At 40.5% G+C, this 18,973-nt stretch overlaps 1 protein-coding gene across 20 annotated transcripts in view; it reads left to right on the plus strand.

Moving 5' to 3' along the window:
• The window catches only part of LOC108031361 (dystrophin), a 152,979-nt gene that overhangs the window by 39,969 nt on the left and 94,037 nt on the right, over positions 1-18,973 (plus strand). For 13 of the 20 annotated variants that reach the window (XR_006367355.2, XR_006367356.2, XR_001768548.3 and 10 more), the window contains 6 exons: positions 7,948-8,016; positions 8,341-8,431; positions 8,502-8,622; positions 8,686-8,819; positions 9,168-9,261; positions 9,323-9,403. Coding sequence is in view for 12 of the 20 variants with exons in the window: in XM_044091029.2 (XP_043946964.1) it covers positions 7,948-8,016; positions 8,341-8,431; positions 8,502-8,622; positions 8,686-8,819; positions 9,168-9,261; positions 9,323-9,403 (590 nt within the window). In the remaining 8 variants the exon portion in view is untranslated. Of the gene's footprint in view, positions 1-5,493; positions 7,240-7,947; positions 8,017-8,340; positions 8,432-8,501; positions 8,623-8,685; positions 8,820-9,167; positions 9,262-9,322; positions 9,404-11,289; positions 11,713-18,973 lie in introns of those variants that run through there. The other 7 variants (XR_001768547.3, XR_006367360.2, XM_017104634.3 and 4 more) reach the window with 3 other exon arrangements.

Below are 18,973 nucleotides of genomic sequence, written 5' to 3' on the forward strand. Positions count from 1 at the left end.
ACAACGAACCGCTCAATCTCCTCGCCCTCCCTCTCGCTCTGCCTGACTCTATCTTGTCCTTTCAAGCGGAGGGTGCTGCTGCAACCCTGTGCAGAAATAATCCTTATCAGTTGTCAAGGTTCAGAGGCGTACGCACAACATGTGGCAGGAAGGTTGAATGTCTTCCGGCGAAATCGCATCGAAATGCGCATGTTCCCCACGGAACCCTAGCAAAACAAATGCCAGTAGACGCGGAGAGCGGCCAGAGAAATCTGGCGGAATGCCGGCGAGCTCAGCAGCACAGAGAACATAGAAGAAATGGGGAGAAAGTTTGGTTAAGAGAGTTTCACTGGGTGGTGAGTGTATGTAGTGGCAAAAAGGAAACGCATTTCAAAAATATTTAGGATTTGAGTTCACATGTAAATGAAATTTTAGTATCCTAAAGTATGCAACAATTTTCAAATCATTTGGATTGAGCAATATGCTTTATTCCCTGCATACTTTTAGACACATACAAGTAAAAGTGATGTGAACCTTAAGTGATTTGTAGTCATTGTAAGGAATCTATATTTCTAGTCGGCTTCCCAAAAAAAAAATTGTATGTGACTTATTTTAAATAAGTATAGAAAAATAAATTGTTTTATTATTCACGAAATGAATTCATAATTTACAAACATTGAATAATATATATTTTTTTTAATAAATACTCTTTATAAAAAAAGAATATAAAAAAAGATTAGCACAGTATTATTTTACACTTAAAGTATATTTAAATAAAAGTATAAGAGTATTAGAATATTGTTAAGCTTTTGGGGATTCTTCCAGTGCATAAGGAGTAAACTTGCTTTGGGGTTGCTTTATCACCCACAACCCCTCCCCACCCTGCGGCCCCCGGGACGCTCCCCTTTTTTGCAGCTCACCTTTTGTTTACCCATTTGGGGGTTGTTGGTCGGCTGATTGCCGCTCTTTCTCTTGGAGAGCTCGACAAAAAGCGGTTCCGTGTTGAAATTACGCCGTGACTTTCGCTCTCTCGCTCCCTTATTGGGCTCTTTGTCCGCTTTTGGGGTCTGTAGTTCCACGAAAAGCCCGGCAGGACATTCGTTGGCTCTGACTGCGTACAAACGGTTGTGAAACTCCTCTATATCCACATCCAATTCCGACTAAATCCCGTAGAGCCATTCACGCTTTCTCTGCATTGTGTGCGCGTCGCGTAAAAGAATCCGGCAAATAAAACCCAAATAAAAGCCAACAAAATTGTAATTTAGTACGAAATTATTTTACTCAACTGCTGAGTTAATTGAGTGTTCGTGTGGAAGTTTTTTAGTGGGGCTAACAAGCCAAAAGCCAAGCAAAGTCAAACCACAAAACGGCATTTAAAGTTTTGTGTCTGCGGCGGCTCATTGCCCTGCCCTGCTCCCCTTTCTTTCTCTCGCTCGCCCATGCTGCCCGTCTCACTCTCTCTCCGCCGTATTTGTAAATCAATAAACGTGAGGGTGGCAAAAAGCCGCAAAATGTTGTTCAACAAAAAGGGAAAAACCAAGCGGAGAAAAAAAAATAAATAGTAAAGAAAACAAAGTAGATTTTTAAAGCAAATACTTCCTTAAAAAAACAAATTACAATATTCAGCATAATAAATGAGCAACTTATAAATACAACAAATATGAATTGAAACATACCCACTTCCTATGAATTAATATCAACACTAATGTATTAAAATTAAAATCCATAAATCCTCTTATAAATGTAATATTATGCGTTGAATTTAATCCAATGGATTACCTGTAAAAGCTTCACACCTACCAACTTCTACTCTTAATAAATTCAAACAATAATTTATCCCGCATAAACATAATCCTATAAACGCTGATATAAATTACGAAGAGCTCTTTACAAGCCCATAATAAATCCATGAAATTAATTACAGAAAAATATGAAATTCCATTACAAATGAATAATCAAACAGGGCAAACAGAAAACCGTACATTTACGAAAATTGTGCTCAATTTGCATATAAATATTCAATAAACCAACTTCATGGGAAACAAAAAGCAGACTGCAGCAACACCAACTGGCTAAATAAAGTGGGCGTGTTTCTGATGGCTGTGGTTGTTGTTCCTGTTGTTGATGCTCACATCATAGCGAGAAATGGATGTGTTTCAATAAATTACACGGAACGAAGCTGAAGAGCAGCGGAAAAAATCGTGAAGCATAACTTAAGGCGTGCGAGTGCGGATATACGTGTATGTGTGCACGAGTGTGCTCGAGTGTGGGTGTGTGAGTGCGTCTAGGAATTCATTGGAGTCCACTTTATGCGAAGCACAAAAACAGCAACGCTTGCGAAAAGAAACAAATGGAAAGCGTAGAAAAAATAAAACAAGGAAGCTTGGCGCTCACTCAATGGCAAAAAATCAACAAGAACTTCAACAACAACAAAAAACTAGTACAACAACCAGCGTAACAACTACACTAAAAGAAAATAGGATCTGAAATAATGGTTGCTGGAATTGTTGAAGTCTTTGACTTATAAACTAACTTCAACAACAGCCACAAAACTTTTCACCAACAACAATTTTGGTAGAACCCACAGCTCAAATTATTTTAATTCTATCCTTTTTATTATTTTTGGTTGTGTATTTGAAAATTTAAACTAGCAAAAGCTAAATTTAACCACAACAACTGAAAAAGCACTGCGACAACAACCACAATAAATTTCACCAACAACCATTTTGCCAGAACCCACAACTCAAGTTATTTGACTTGATTGGATACTTTTAGGCGGAGCAGCGAAGTATTTCACTCGCCTGTATCGCCCGCATCTCATCGCAGAAAACGTGTCTTGTATAAAAATAGTTTATCTATCTACCCTGAACGGCTCTCCGCCCCATTTTTTTCCCCCAGCCACTCCTCCCCACCTTAAACACTAAAGTTTCAGCGAATAGCATGCTTTCAGACTATTTATAAGCAAATTTTTCCAAGTCCCAACTGAAAACTTAAAATGAGAAATTGTCGGCATTATCGTAGAGAATAAAGCCACTCTTGCTGAGGGGAAAATATGATTAATGATTGGATAGAGCCTAGAACAATGAATGTGTCAATCGACTGTCGTGGAAAAATTGCTCTCATTATCGAGGCCATTATTGTGTTATTAGGGATAGCCAGGAAATAGAAAAGCCAACGAAAAATGGAAGGAGAATGGGGCAATGGGTATTGAATTTATTGAAGCTTATTTGCGAGGGGCCGGCAAAAACGTATTTGTTATTGGGATAATCAAGTTGGTTGTCGGTCGAGTGTGGAACATATTGTCGATAAGTGCCGGGGATTTGAGGAATTATACATACATAATTCAGGGGTTTTGTATGCAATTGATGAATGCCAAGCTGGTGACATGGGCAAATCAAATAACCATTAGTTCATAGACCTGAGATTACATATAGGCATGTTATATTTCTGTAATCTACCATTTATTTGTTATATGTTTAGGTATTTAAAACGTTGATAAAAAGCAAAACTAAAGGACTTGTACATAAATAAGTTTTAGCTTTCCATTTACTTTCTGGACAAATCAGCAGTTTGCCAGAACTTTGGACAATACTTTTCCACTAGTTGTCATTTCACTGCCTGCTAATCCGCTTTACATAACTTTCTGCAAAGCCTCCAGCTAATTGAGTGCAATTGTGAGGCAGTCGAAAAATGCAGCGAAGAAACTTTCCCCGGCTGGAAGTGAAGTTTTAAATAATCAACTTTTGTCATAAATTAAATAGATCTGGCGACGGCTGCATAATCAAGAAGCCGGCAGGCGCGGCCGTAAAAATTACGGCGAGAAAGCTATTAACTGTGAGCCGTCAGTCGGTGGCGGGAGGAAGGAAGGACTCGGGACCCAGGGTCCTTTAGTTGTTGCCAGGAGGGGTCGTCGGGATAATAGTTTTTAGTCCTTCTGCCGCTGCTGCAGTGACAGTTGAGCTGGGGCTGGGTGTATGCAACAGTGGCACACGGACAACAATGGAATCACAAGTGGAAACTGAAATGCCCTGTAAGCCAAATGGCCATCGTCCCGACATTGTTGTCTGCACTTGTTTGCTGGTGTGCCAGCGTCTGTGTTTGTGTCTGTGGCAGAAGTTAAATGCACCTGCCACCAAGGAACCGACTGGATGGGGCTTTCTGTGGCCGAAGGAGCATCATGCAGACGGGTCGGCATTTCGGGGGCCTGGGATCCGGGATCACAATAAAGCGCACAACATGTCTGCGTCTTCGTTGTTGCAGGTGCCAAAAGTTAAATGCAGCAGCAGGGCCGAGTTCGTAGTGCGTGAAAACATCGCTAGTAGTTGCTCCCTCATTTGGTATGCAGAACAAGCTGTGAAGACAAATACAGTAGACATCCGATAACATGAACATATAGGGAAACTATAATAATGACATTTGCAATTTATTTATCAATTGGGATTGCCTCACAAATGATTAGATTCATTTATAATGTTGTAATATGTGTCTATAAGTGTGCGGTGAATAAAGGACCACAGTCTTTCCAATTGAATTCATTGTACTTAAGAGCTTTAAATATATTATTTTATTTACTGAGATCACATAAAAGGACCTTTTAAAGATATTTATGGAATTCGTAACCAATTTTAAAAGTTATAAATGTATCAATAAAAATTTGCAATATAAATTTATGGTAAAGAGCAAATGGTAACACAAATCACAAATCAGGTTTTGAAATCACTTAAAAATACTGTTTTTTGTATGCAATATTATATTTTAAACAAAAACTGGGTCAGGGTATCCTAAACTCAGTGCATACTTTTAGACACCTTAAACGTTTTAAATTTCTAACGATTTGTGTGTCACCTTCCAATAATTATCGAGGTTTTTAATACATTTATGTCAAAACTATTTTAAAGTTAAAAACTTTAAAATATATTTACCACTCACTTCATTATAACATAACTACAAGATAGGAATTCTGAACGCCTCCCAACTTGTTACAACTTATTTTGAAAATTATTAAACTGTAAGTGAATTTATTTTTGAAGTAGGCGTTAGCGATAACATAAATAAATAGATTTTTTATTTAATTTAATATGTTATAGGTGTATTAGAAACCAACTTTTTCATTTACGTTAGTATCTACTGTACCCAGCGGATAAGACCGCAAAGCAGACAGCGCCAAAAAGTATGCAACGAGAAACAGCCGGCGCAGGATAATGCGCAAAGTGTGGTGAAAACAAATGCGTGAATGTGTGTGCGGGGAGAGAGAAAGTTGCGGAGAAAGCGCCAGAGAGAGAGCGAGCAAATCTAAGAGCATTTTTCGCACTCTCTTGTTTGTTTTGCTCTTTCGCGTATTTGCTTGTGGTCGGTGGTAGTGTTAAGTTTCCGGCACGTTTTATAAACAAACCCAAATCCAGAGGAGAGAGAAACAGAGAGAGAGAGAGAGGGAGAGAAAGGTGCAGCTTATGTTTACCATTAACATTCAACGATTTACCAATGTCAACAGTGCCGCTTTTTGTACACACTTTTTTATACGCTTTCTCCGGCTCTAATTGAGTGGAGAGCCGCTGGCCAATCGAACCCTTCAAACGCACATAATGCGCGACGTGAAAATGCAAATCTGCTGAAGTGTTAACATCCTGAAACCAAAAACAACAACAACAAAACCAAACAAACCCGGGAATCCCCCTTAAAACGCACAAAAGGCGGCTGAAACTGAAATGGCTGCCAAGCCACCGCCGCCCATTCCGCCCACTTTGGGTGGCGACGATTCCAGCGCCCATGGAGCCAAACTCGCACCTGAGATACCTCGCATCAACTCGGAACTGGCAGCGCAGGCGGCGCTCAGGGGTCAGCAGCTGCTGCGGAAGCAGGGGTCCCAGGAGCAGCAGCAGCACCACACTATGCATACGATGCCGGCCCACAAGACGGGCGGTGCCCCGCCTCCCCTGCCGCCCACCCAGAGCCGCCCGGTTCCGGCCATCCCCGCCAGGGGCGCCAGCGATCGAGCGGCGCCACCGGAAATACCCCCCAAGCGTCACAGTCTCAAGAGCATGCCCGATGGCCAGGCGATGGTGGTGCCCGGTCTACCGCCGGCCATGAGGCAGCCACCGCCACTGCCCCGGAAACCGGCTTCCACACAAAACTCCGCTCAAAATTCAGCACAAAACTCGCCGCTGGCGGGCATGAAGTTCAAGGAAAAGCCCCCACCGCCACCCGAGAAGCACTCAACCCTCTCCGCCGAAGGAATGGCCGCCCGGCGGTGTTCGAATCCCTTCGAGATGCCCCCACCACCGCCGCCGCTGGTCCTGCAATCCGCCGTGGCCGCGCTCAGTGAGCAGAGCTCCAAGAACGGCCTCAATCCCGTGCCCTCGCCGGCACCCACGAGGGCCAGTGAGGCCAAGAAGATCAACCAGCGTTCGATTGCCTCGCCCACGGAGGAGTTCGGTTCCGAGGATGCACTGCGAGGAATTGAGAGTGGCCTGCGCAACATGGAGCGAGCCATGCAGGAGCAAATGAACCTGAGGAATATGGAGGCAGCCGTGCAGAACAATTTCGATTTGAGTTTTAAGGCTAGTCTGGCAGCTGGCTCTCGACATTTGGGCGGTGGCTCTGTGAATCTCCGGACTGCCAACTACGAAAGGAACCTATCTTTGGACGAGGGAAGAGCTGGGGACTCGCGGCAATCCCTGGAGGAACTGAAACAACTGAGGGCCCAGGCCCAGCAGCAATCCCTGCACAACAACTCCTCGTCGTCGAGCTCAAACTCGCAGGTGGAGCAATCCATGCGCTCCACCATAGAGCACCACATGCGCTCCTTGGACCGGAATTTGCCACTGGAATTGCAATATAGTCGCCATCGTTTTCAGAATAATTTAAATGCCGTGGCCGCTGCAGCAGCTGCGGGGGGAGGAGGTGGCGGAAGTTCAGCCACCGGAAATGTGGTGGCAAACTCGGGCACTTCCGGCACTCAGCAGCCACCCATGCCGCTGAGCAGCGAGTTCCGCGAGCAGATCCGCCAGCAATTGCTGGGAAACATACCGCCACAGGTGGTCCACAACATGGGGCAGTCGCCGGGCTCGGCTGCCGCCGCCGCTTTGCTGCAACATCAGGCGCAGTCGCGGGCCGCCGCTGCCGCTGCTGCTGCGGCCGCTGCAGCCGCCGCCCAAGTGGCCGCCGGAAGTGGGGCATTGTCGCGGGAGGAGCTGCGCATGCGGAGGAGGTCCTCGCACGACGAGACCCAGCTCACCCAGAACTCGAGCGGTGGCATTCAGGGTAAGGACTTGCCGTGGGATGTGTTTATCTTTTCCTTACGACTTGTTTTAAAAGAATATTGATCAACATAATGTATATTTAGTTTCTATTAAGGAGATATCTGAGTCAGCCCCCAATCAAGTAATTTATTGGCTTTATTAAAGACTACCTAAGAATACAAATTATAAATAATTTATTATGTTATCCAGGGCATTCATGTCTATGATCTGTCATTTTGTCAATATTGCCTATTTAATTTGTTTATAAATTAAAAACATTTTGATCAAAAAAACCTAACCAAATGTTAGAAGACTTATCAAAACTGAGTCAGCCTCTAAAAAAAATCTATTACTTTTATAAAAAGTTGTAATATTAATTAATATTAAATAAGTTAATTAAGTTTTTCAAAGAAGCAGGGGGTGTTACAAAATCACTGAAAATGTGTTTTTTCCGCTCTTAAACGTTTTGTCCCAAACTGAAGAAGAAAAAAACATACTTTTACCTACATCTGTTTCCTAGTTAAATTTTCTAAAATTACAAGAATATTCGATTTCGACTAGTGATGTTCGGTTGTATTTTAAGTTTTCTAAACTGTAGTATTTAAAATATATTTAAAAACGCTCAAAAACTAATTTGAACTTGTGCTAAATTGACCTTGTTTCTGTTTAATTATTACATCTATACTTTAAGTTTAATGTTTCCGTTTCTTCTTGATTTTCGACTCCGTAGAGCTGAAACAGTTCTCCCTAGCTCCGCACTGTTCAGCGGACTTAGATTATATGCGTTGCTGTCTGAAAGGTAACCACACCGTGGGCTAGATAGTGTGTTTGTGTTGTAACGTAACCCCAACCTGCCTCCCGCACAGGGCTCAAGCTTAACCCATAACAGCACACACTTATGAACCTGAACCAGCGGAGCTGACAAAGCGAATTGCTAACGAAAGTTGTTGTTCCTACTAAATTGCATGGTTGGGCAATAAACCAAAGAGAAAGGCGATAAACTCTGGCTAATCTTTGTTTACCTATTGATATTTAATATTTCATATTTAATATGGTCTCACTTAACTTTAACTAACCCGATTTCATGTGAAATAAATAAGTAATTCGTCTGATTGTTCAACAGTGACCCGATTGCGTGAGCACTGGGATGAGACGTCGCAATGTGTCCTGCAGCGAGCTGCCCAACTTAAAAACATGCTGAGCGACTCACAGCGGTAGGTGGCACCCTCTTTTAACACTCGACCGACCACTTAACCCCCTGTCACCCTCTCAAATTAACCGCAGGTTCGAGGCCAAGCGCCTGGAGCTCGAGAAGTGGCTGGCCCGCATGGAGCAGAGGACCGAGCGGATGGGCACCATCGCCACCACGGCGGACATCCTGGAGGCCCAGCAGAAGGAGCAGAAGGTATGAGGGTCCTTAATATTCGGAATTTCCTTTATTAACTTTAATTTCCGATTTCCTCGACAGGCCTTCCACGCGGAACTGCACCAGAACAAGCAGCACTTTGACATCTTCAACGAGCTGACGCAGAAGCTGATTGCCGTTTATCCCAACGATGACACCACCAGGATCAAGAAGATGACGGAGGTCATCAATCAGCGGTGAGATAAATTAGTAGGAACCATAAAAATATGATGAAAGGGGTTTTAGGAAACTTAATCACAGTACCCCTTTAAATGTTTTCTTTTTTCAAAAACTAAAACATGTAAGTGCTTAAAAAACCAAAAATTCTCCCAGTTTTTTTGCTTTTATCAATAGTTTAGGGACTTAATAAATGTATTTAAATATTATACTGCTGCATTCAATTGATCCTAATTTTTAATAAAAACATAATTTTCAATTAATACTTACATTAATAGTGTTTAAGTTCCGTTGTATTTTTGCAATTTTATTGTATATATAATTTTTTTTTTAAATGTAAATTTAATAAGTTTTAAATCTTTTTCCAGCTACGCAAACTTAAACAATGGAGTCATCAACCGTGGCAAACAATTGCATGCGGCTGTTCACAGTCTTCAATCGTTTGATCGGGCCATGGATCAGGTAATTTTAATATATTTAATATGTGAGAGTAAAATTCTAATATTGTTATTCTCATCGACAGTTCCTCGCTTTCCTCTCGGAAACGGAAACACTTTGTGAGAACGCCGAGTCTGAAATTGAACGCAATCCATTAATGTTCAAGGTAAGTGTTCCCTTTTATCTTTTCGCTGACTGTATCTTTTAAGCGTTGTGAATACACCCTGCTGCTGACATAATGATATATGCATTCTGTAACAATTTAACGACACTTGACAGATTTATGTAGTTTATTAAAGGCGTTCGCCTTTCCACGACAAGTTCATTGCCTTTCGCTTTTGTTGGCCTACCATCTGCGAGTAAACTGCGAAAGATGATGAGCAGTCATGAAACACAGTGGGGCTATATATAAGGAAGAACCCATTAAACTGAGTATAAATAAGTTAAAATATTATTCCTATTCTTATGTTTAAAGTGTAAAGCTTCGAATTCTATTCGGAGAATTTAAAGATATAAGACATTCAATTCAATCGTTTGATATTGGCCTCTATAAAAGAGTTTTTCCTTAATTCTTTTTATCTATTTGGATAAGCGGAAGCAATTAGCCGGTTAAATTTACTGTAGCCGATCACGGGGCGAGTTCGATCCACTTGAACTGCATAGGCATATAATGAACCCAATCCGTATACAAATCCGAATCCGAGTCCAAAGCGGAACCGCACAAAGCCTTCCACTCGGAGCACTTAATGTCTCGATTGCAGTTGCAAGCAAAATTGGCATTGTGGCCACAAATGAGTTCTGCCCACTTGCTGGATGCACTTATCAGTGACACTCATCTGGGGGGCGCTTTCCCACCCCCTTTTGTCTAGCGATTTCCCTATTTTCCGACCCCCTTACTTACAATATTCTCAAGAGTTCAGTGTGGCGCGCGTTTCTCAAGTGATGTTGTGGCGTCTGTTTGTTTGTTTATTTTAATGGGATGGAGGAGGGGGAAGGCCCCCTTCCCTTAGATCCGTGGTTGGGGGCGTGGCATTAACCCCCATTCTCATTGTTCTGGGACCGTGCCTCTTTGTTGTAATTACATTCGCCTATTTAAGATAATTATTTTAAGGCTCTTCTTGCTTTTCTTTTCAATACTCCCGGCTTTTGTCTACAGCATGCAGCTTTTTGGGTTTCCTTTGCTCGAATTTCAATTCAATTATAATTGTTTCATTGCGTCAAGAGCGGGGTTCAAATGCAAATTATCTGCGCATGGAAATTGGGATGTTAGGGAGTATAAATGTTCTGCTAATGGTCTCGGCATAACGAATTTGTATTTCCTTAACACGGTGCGTTGCTTTTTACTCTAGTAAGTAAAGGGAAAACTTTACAAACAAATTTTATTTTATGAGTCAGTCTATTTCTTTTAATTCTTACGACATACTTTAATGGAAATATAACTTTATAGGACAATATCCATAGGTTATATTTTAATTAAAAATCTGCTTATTTGTAATCCTATGTAAAATGTATTTCTACGTTTTACAAAGCTTTTAGTCTTGGTAAGTATCCAGGACACTTCCCTGAACTCACTGTTCCCTTTATTATTGAGTTCTTCAACAAAATTGTCATCGCGCAGACTCACTTTCATATAAAAGCTCAGATAGTTACCACTATTTAAGTGGGATATATTGGGAACAAAAAGTCTCCACAGTGGGCGCCATTTTTTAGTTTCTGAAATGTAAGCCTTGCAAGTGTATTTAAACATTTATTATTTAAAGATATTAAGTGTACAATGTAAATATTTTAATTACAGGATATTCATAACAATAACACTTGAAAAGATAACATAAATAAACATGTATTGTTCATATTATCTTTATTTGAAATTAATTTAAATTTTAGTTATGAAGTGCTAATTACAATTCGAATAATCGTATAATATTCTTTTGATTTTAAAGACTTTGTAAGGGAGTTTATAAGTCTTTATACTTATACTTTACTTATACTTATACTTTATACTTACTTTATACTTTTTATAGAGTGGTTTGTTTTTGTTTATTTTGCCGGTAGGTAATAACGGTACCAACCGGCTGTTTTCCGCTCTCCCAGGTGCCCGAGATTCTCTCCAAAGACGCTCTCCGAGTCTCCACTCCGTTTTGGGGGCGCTCTGTTGTCGTTTTCGCTCTCTGTTGTTGTTATTATCTCGGGAAATGGCCGACTCCCACATGTGGAAAAGGCGACGCTCGGCGACCCACGAAGTGCGCTGTCGACGCCGCCGATAGACGAACGAACTTTGGCTATTTCGGATTCCATTCCTCTGCCGCGGCCGCCGTCGCTGCCGGCGTCGCCTGTGGATGCTGGCGTCGAGTTTTCAGTTTCGGATTTCAGTTCGTGTTTTGAGATGCGCCCGGTCGCGCGTGTTTAACGGAAAACGCCAAGCGGCACAACTCTTTTTAACCGGTTCCGGTTTTGGTGAACACTAAAATAGCAAACGGTTGGCAAAAAAAGCATGACAAAAGTAAAGGAAATTACAAGATGAAATGAAAAACAAATTTAAATGTAAAAAATTTAAAAAAGGGATTTGGAAAAAAACGCAAATAAATAAGAAAAACAAACATACGTTGCCTACTTTGAGGCGTGCATTGCACTCTCACCCACACAAGCACAGGCCCGCACACAGACACTGGCACATTGAATTCGCCATGCAACAATTAAACACAAATCTCGGCTCAAAGCAAATGGCGGAAAAGGCGTCACAGCCGTCGCCATTTTGTATGTGAGTGTCCCTGCGTGTGTGTGTGCGAGTGCAGTTGCATTGCTCATGTGCGCGTGTGTGTGTGCCTGTGCATTTTAAAGTGAAATGTGCATTAATTATGCACACATATTTCACTCAACCACACACATGCACACTATGACCCTGTGCTTGTGGGCCCTTCGCGCAAAGTGAAATTGAAATTTTCGTTGGGAATTTATGAAAATTCTACGCGCTAGCAATTATAATCGCCTTAAGAATTGTTTTAGTGCCAATTAAATCCACCGAAAACATCCATAGACAAATGGAATATCAAAATGAAAGCGAAAAGAGCTTAACTTGAATAATGCAGCATTTTTTAAATACCAAATGTTTAAATACAAGTTGTGGAAAGTGTAACAAAATGGTTTAACGGGGCTAGAGGGCAGTTTTTTTTTTGAAAAACTTGGTTTGAAATTGTATGAGAATGATTAAATGGGAGTAAAGAGAACCATAGTGTTTTTAACTAAATAAACCTAAACTTAAAAATCTTAGAATTTTTTATTATATAAATTTCAAAATCATGCTAGCCTCGTAAAGTTCTTCGCAGCCACCCAAACATGTAAATTGCCCAACAAGTTTACCACCTGTCCCAAAGTACAAAAACTTGCGCAATAGCGTACAAATAAAGATAACTAAATTGTCATAGTTTATTATCATCTCAGCGAAGACTTCAGGTGTCATTCTTATTTTCTGTGCTGTAACTCAGCCTTAACCCAGATAATTATCTACTTATAAGTCTCAAGTCCCTCGAATACTCTTCAAAAACGTAGCCTCTTTGAGGCTTACACAGAAGCTGGAATACATAGAAAAACTTTGAAAAACTTTCAATTCCCTTGGGGCAGTCGAAGAGCCGCCACATAAGATCTAAGACGTGTTAACACGATTTAGCATAGAAAAAACAAGATTATAGGTTTGGGGGAAAGGGCGAAAGCCGATTATTTATCTAATGACAACACAATCGAGCGTGCCTCGGGTGGGGGAAATGCTCATTCATGACAAGATTTCCACACTTTCGAGCCGCAGACCCCGGAAAACCAGACTCTGGGTGTGGGAGACGACATTGGTCAGCACAACTCAAGCTCAGGCCAAACAACAAATGTCAACCCGCCGATTCCGAATGCTTGTCAAGACTCTGTTTTTTTTGTTGGTGTGTGGGGCATGGGGCTTACCTGTTGAAGAACCCAGAAACCGAAACAGAAACAAAAGCAGCGGCGGCTGAGCAACAAGTAACCAAAGACAAAGCAACAAAAAATGTGATACAAAAACAAGTTCACAACAAATAACAACAGAGTGCGTAGGCTTTGAAGTTTGTTTGTTAGAAGCACTTGAAATCGTCTGACCGATTGTCTGAGGCTGAGTCCGTTGGAGATGTTGATGTTGCGTGGGTTCCTCGAAAAGTAGTTTGATTAGTGGCGCAACTCGGGATTTTGGCCAAAAGCTAAAAGTTATAATCACCGCATCAGATTTTGTTGCTTTTTCGTAGGCTGCAATCAAAATATTTTCTCTGAACTTTATGTGCTGCTTTTAAAACGCTTTTAAGTTTGTGGCCTGTTTTATGAATATTTAAATGAAACTTTTTACCTAATTAAACTTGGTGGGTGTTTAGTAGGGACTATAAAACGTTTTAGGTGGAAAACTGTTAAACGAAGGGAACATCAAAATTGTATTATATAAAAAAAAGGTTTTTCAAAAAGTTTAAATACGTTAAAATTGTAATGTTCTTTGCACCAACGCAGTTATCACAATATTTTTATTAAGTTTCAAATGAAACCCACTCTTGATAAAAAGGCCGGTATGCATTTTCCAGCAAACTGGCAATTTTCATATTGTTAAAAACCCATTACCATTTGAACTTACTGTGGGGATGTCAAAAAGTCAACCGCTTATGCCGGCTGCATTATGGAACACTCGAAACTTTAATGATCGCCCGGCCAGAAATGGAAAACTCCCCGAAAAGTGAAAACCCGACCAACGAGAACACGCAAACTAACAACTAAAACAACACATGCCCGCAGCACAATTGAAGTGCACTTTGTTAGACCAATTAATTTACATTTCCGCGCAAAGCGTGGTCAAAAAAAACAGAAACAGAAAAAAACTGTGAAGTGATGGGGCAGTTGGGGGAAAAACAAAGCAAAGCGAATGGCCGGGGAAAAAGTTTACATAGAAACAAAAATAAAGGGGCGGAGTTCCACTTGAGGGCAAGGCAATGGTCCTTGACTTGGACGTTGAACGCCGCCGATTGACCAGGCTCTGCAGCTCCTGTTTGTTTTCCCGTTTTTTGCCATCCCCATTTGGACGGCAATGACCACAGGATGCAGATGTGTGTGCGATGGTTAGTTTCTGATGAGCACTGTGGGCTGTAGCCAGTTTGGAGTGGCCCTTGTCAGTCGGTGGTTGCGACGAGATGCGGAAAAAGAAACAAAGTGTTGCACACTTTCGAGCTTCGCCAGGATCAGCGAATCGTCGAAATAAAGAAACGCTGGGGAGGGGACAATGGCACGGTTGACTGACTGGTGATTGATAAGCTGAACTATGTATGAACTAGCCTGAAAAGGTCTTCTTTAAGCATTAAAGGTGTGCTCTAATATCACTATTCCTTTTAAACTATTAAACCAACGAATTCATAATTGAATTTTATAAGATTTATTTTATAAAATTGGACTGATCTAAAACTCTTTTAGAATGGTTTAATATTTTTTTTCAGAAGGCATATTGTGTTGGTTATTGATCCTTAAATTTTTTTTTAATGTGTTGTAATATTTAATAGAAGCTTTAAAGGGTTATTGATCCTAAAAGTATTTTAGTATGGCTCAATTTTTTTAGAAGGTTAAGTGTATGAGGGTATCAATACAGTTTTATAGAAACTTGCATTTAAAATAATTGTATTCCTTATCTTTTATAATTTATATTTTTGTCTTTGTAATGAATTGAAACATCCATATATTTATTTATAAAATAAATTTACACATGCAATTGCATTTGCAATTTCCTGTAATATTGTTAACCTTTCATGTTCGTGTTATCCTTTCATAAAATATAACCATTTCGAAAATTAACAAATGTACTATTTTATAAATGATTAAATGAGAATCCTTTTGAATGGTCTACGTAGTAAATCATATCTTTCGCACCTTGATTTAAAATTCAACCTCCTTCGCATATCTCAGGAGAAGGTTCCCAATTCCCCGTGTAAATTCCGCAAGCATTACTCCTGCATGGCAGATAAAGTTATTTGTCATTGCCATCTGCAGGGCACCCACCAAAGATTACAACTTCACTTTGACTATAATTGCTTGAACGTGGCACTAGTCCTCTTCCTCTTCACAGGACTCCTCTTTATCCTGCATAGAATTTCCGCTGCGGCAGCTCCGGGGTTCATACATAGAAGACTTCCCTGCTCAGGCTTTCTTTTATTTTTACTTTTTTTGCCTTTATAAATTTTTTGTTTTTTTTTTCTCGTGTTATTGCATTTAATTTGTGCCAGTGTTGGGCTGACTGCTTCCTGTTTGCGAGCAAAAAAAAGAAGAGAGTGGGTGAAAAACAGGGGTGGGGCGTAGAAAATGGGCAAACTGCAGACGCCGCACAGACACCGTGACATGTTTACAACGATTCTAAGGCTCTATGTGTGTGCGGGTGACTCTAGAAATGATAACTCGCGGCCAAACATGCGATAGAAACAACAACAGAGATATTTGTGAAAAACGACGGAAAAGAGGGGGAAAGCTGGAAAAAGGAAGGAAAAGCTGGGGAGCCTGCGAAAAAAAGTGTTGCCAACGAAATTAAATGCGAACTTTATGCAGCTGGAAATGCAGGAACCAGACAGACATAAAACAGCACAAAAGAAGCTGCAGCTCGGCATCTCTCTCTAGCACGGAGATTTTGTGTCTAGCACTTGCATACTTTTGTGCTGAAGTCCTCCCTTTTGAGTGTCAGTGTGTGTGTGCGCGCTTTCAATTCCATTTCCACTTCATTCGTTACTGTTTTGCAATGTTAACTACATTTTCGCATGTTCTCAGCGTTCACACTAAATGTTATTTATTCTGCTTTTCCACCGCATTTCCCGCCGCCTTTCCGCACCCCTTTCATTCTTCAGCTTTTTTTACACCCGGTCTTTCATATCTTTGTGCTTTTGCAAAAAATATATAAGAGAATTATGTGCATATTAAAAATGCATTATCATTTTGTGGCAAAAACTCACAGTGGGAGGAATTAAAAGGGGGCTTCACAAGGGTTTTGTGTTTTTGGGCCCTTACTTAGTTTTGTATTATTTGAAGGGCAGTTTAAGGATGGCTTAGGCATGTAAAACTGGGAAAATGAGAAGCTTTAAGGGTGCTTTACAAAAATATTACCTTGGTTCTGGTAAGGCAAGATACTTCGAGCCGGTTTCTCGAGTAGAAAAGTCCCTGCTAAGCGAAATTGGCTTTCTCGAGCTTCAATGTGAGAGCTAACTCTGATAGGAACTCTGACTAGCTGTTAATTCTTTTCGACTTGATAAAGTAACAGCTTATTTTAATAAGCCTACTAATATGAAATTGGATTATATTACCATAATAATGAGTTTTTAACAATAAAATTTAACTTTGTTTACACCGACTACCTTTAGCTCTTTGCCATAGGCACAGCACTCAAAAAATTGCTGAAATTCCAGCTTTCGTCAAAATTGTGTCTTTCTAGCACCTCTGCACATTTGTTTATGTCCAGTGCCATCAATCCGAAAATTTGCATTCCCATCAATATTTTGCTTGGACGCTCCACCAAGAAAAACATTTCATCAAATAAATCAACACAATCTTCCGACAGTTGCATCGAAAACAAAAAAAGGGAAAAGAAAATCCAAATTCTTTTCCACAGGCCAGAGCGAAAAATGTTCGACACAATTCACTCACAATTGGCAAATGTCATGACAGCATCTGTGGAACTGCAATAAAAACAAGAAAGTGGAATTTTCAAACCCAACGCATCGCTCCTGGCAATACACTTTTTAGTAGAAAAAGGTCGAAGGGAATATTGTTAGTTTTTGCAATTTGGTAAAAAAAAAATGTATTACAATTTTTAGCTTACAGTTTTACTAACTAACGGCTGTTTTTTTGTGATTTTGGTATGCAAGATTATAGCAGTATAAACTGTTACACGAATTAAATAACTTTATTAGACTTGACCGTTCTCTTTCACTTCTTATTCGCAATTTTTTGGTTTTACATAGCGTCGGGTTTAACATACGATTACTTGAAGTTGGCTGCGATCAATATCGATACTTAACATCTTACCAGAGTTGCCAGATTGGCCGCTTTATCACAGAAGATACTTGTAAATGCTAGAGACTATTGAATAGCTAGCCGTTACATTCAAATACTAGTTAATATACACTTACATCGAAAGGTTAGAGTTACCTATACATATACATAGCAGAGTTGTACTTAGTTATACTTATAGCAAGTCACTTATCCTACTACAAGATTTAGAAGCAGAGAAAACATATTCGTTGAAATTATGTTTGAAGAGAACGCTGATACCGCAAATATTTTCGCAGCCATGCGATTGTCAATCAAAAGTACCAAAAAAATTAAAACAGAAAATGTAAACAGAGAAACATGTTCCAGACTGCCGTAAAATAAGAACGCGCCACATAGAAGATAATAAATCCACATCAAAATTTCAATGTCATCTCCCTCGCTGCGACATAAATAAATCTTGAAATAATATGAAATCTCTGTGTACTTTTCCAGTATTTATTTTTGTCGTATTTTAGCTGGCCAAATTAGCGCAGAAGAGTCACAGGAAAGAACCGCAGAGACCAAAAATGTCAGTTAAGAGTGGGCCAGAAAGTTACAGCAGATTATAAGCGGCATTCTGGGGTTAAGGGGATGTGGTGGGGGCCTAGATGATGGGCCCTTTCAGCCACAAAATGTGGGTGGTTTGCCCAGGGATGATGCCCAAGCGGCTGGGGTCGTTGTGGCTCGTTGTTGTGATAAAGTTCACAACTATTTGAAAATGCCAGCAGCAGCATTAGCAACAAAAAGCCGGGCACACCATACAAAACACATGCCAGATAAGGCTTATCACGCTCCGAGATAATACAAGTTAAATAAGATAAAAATGGTATGAAAACCATACGAGAAAAAAAGACAGAGGGAAAAAGCCGAAACGAAACGAAAGTTGTTCCTCCCAAAAGTTTTCCTTCGACTTTGGATAATATTTTTAGTTGTAGTTGGCTTAACCCAAATATTTTCTGTCACTCCGTATACTTTTCAACACAGTTTTCACTTTTTCCACCGGCAACTCACGCTGTGCGGTTAATTAAATATTCAGTTAGATAAAAGAGCTTAAAGAAAAGGCGCTTAAGTTAGAGAGACCCACGGCAGAAGGGTAAATAAGCTCATAAAAATATGCCAGCGGTGGCGCCACAAATTATTTGCCCTTACCTTAACGACGCTGGCGAAGCAACAGCACAACTCTGGCGACGAAAGGCAATTTAAATTCTAATGATAATGCCGCAAAAGCCTTTGCCAGGACCTCCCTCGGGGGGCTGGGTGGTTACACCCAGTTCCAATGTGTAAGCGAGCTTAGCAAATTAGCGCGCCTGGCAACCGGCTGACTTTACCTGCAGCATCCCCGCCTCATCCCATCTCTCCGAAAAGTATCCTCCGGGATCTGTGGCCAACATAAATCGCAGCAGCTAGGAAATTTGTACTTCATTTCCGCTTTTCCTCTCTTATGCATAATTTTCAACACCTTCGGAGGTATATAACCCACTCCCTTTGTCTGCTTCTTTGGCTAATTATTCTTTGTTTACGCTGTGTGGGATTATAAAAATAAATATGCTCAGGGATAACCAACCCCCCAGGGACTTCCACTACACCTTGGTCATAAAGAAAAAGTGATTTCATATACACAGAAAAAACAATAAACTCATGATTTGTGGGGTAATATTAATAATAAAAAAAAAAAACAAATGGG

Source organism: Drosophila biarmipes, chromosome 3R (genome assembly GCF_025231255.1).
Source record: "Drosophila biarmipes strain raj3 chromosome 3R, RU_DBia_V1.1, whole genome shotgun sequence".
NCBI classification, from domain to species: domain Eukaryota; kingdom Metazoa; phylum Arthropoda; class Insecta; order Diptera; family Drosophilidae; genus Drosophila; species Drosophila biarmipes.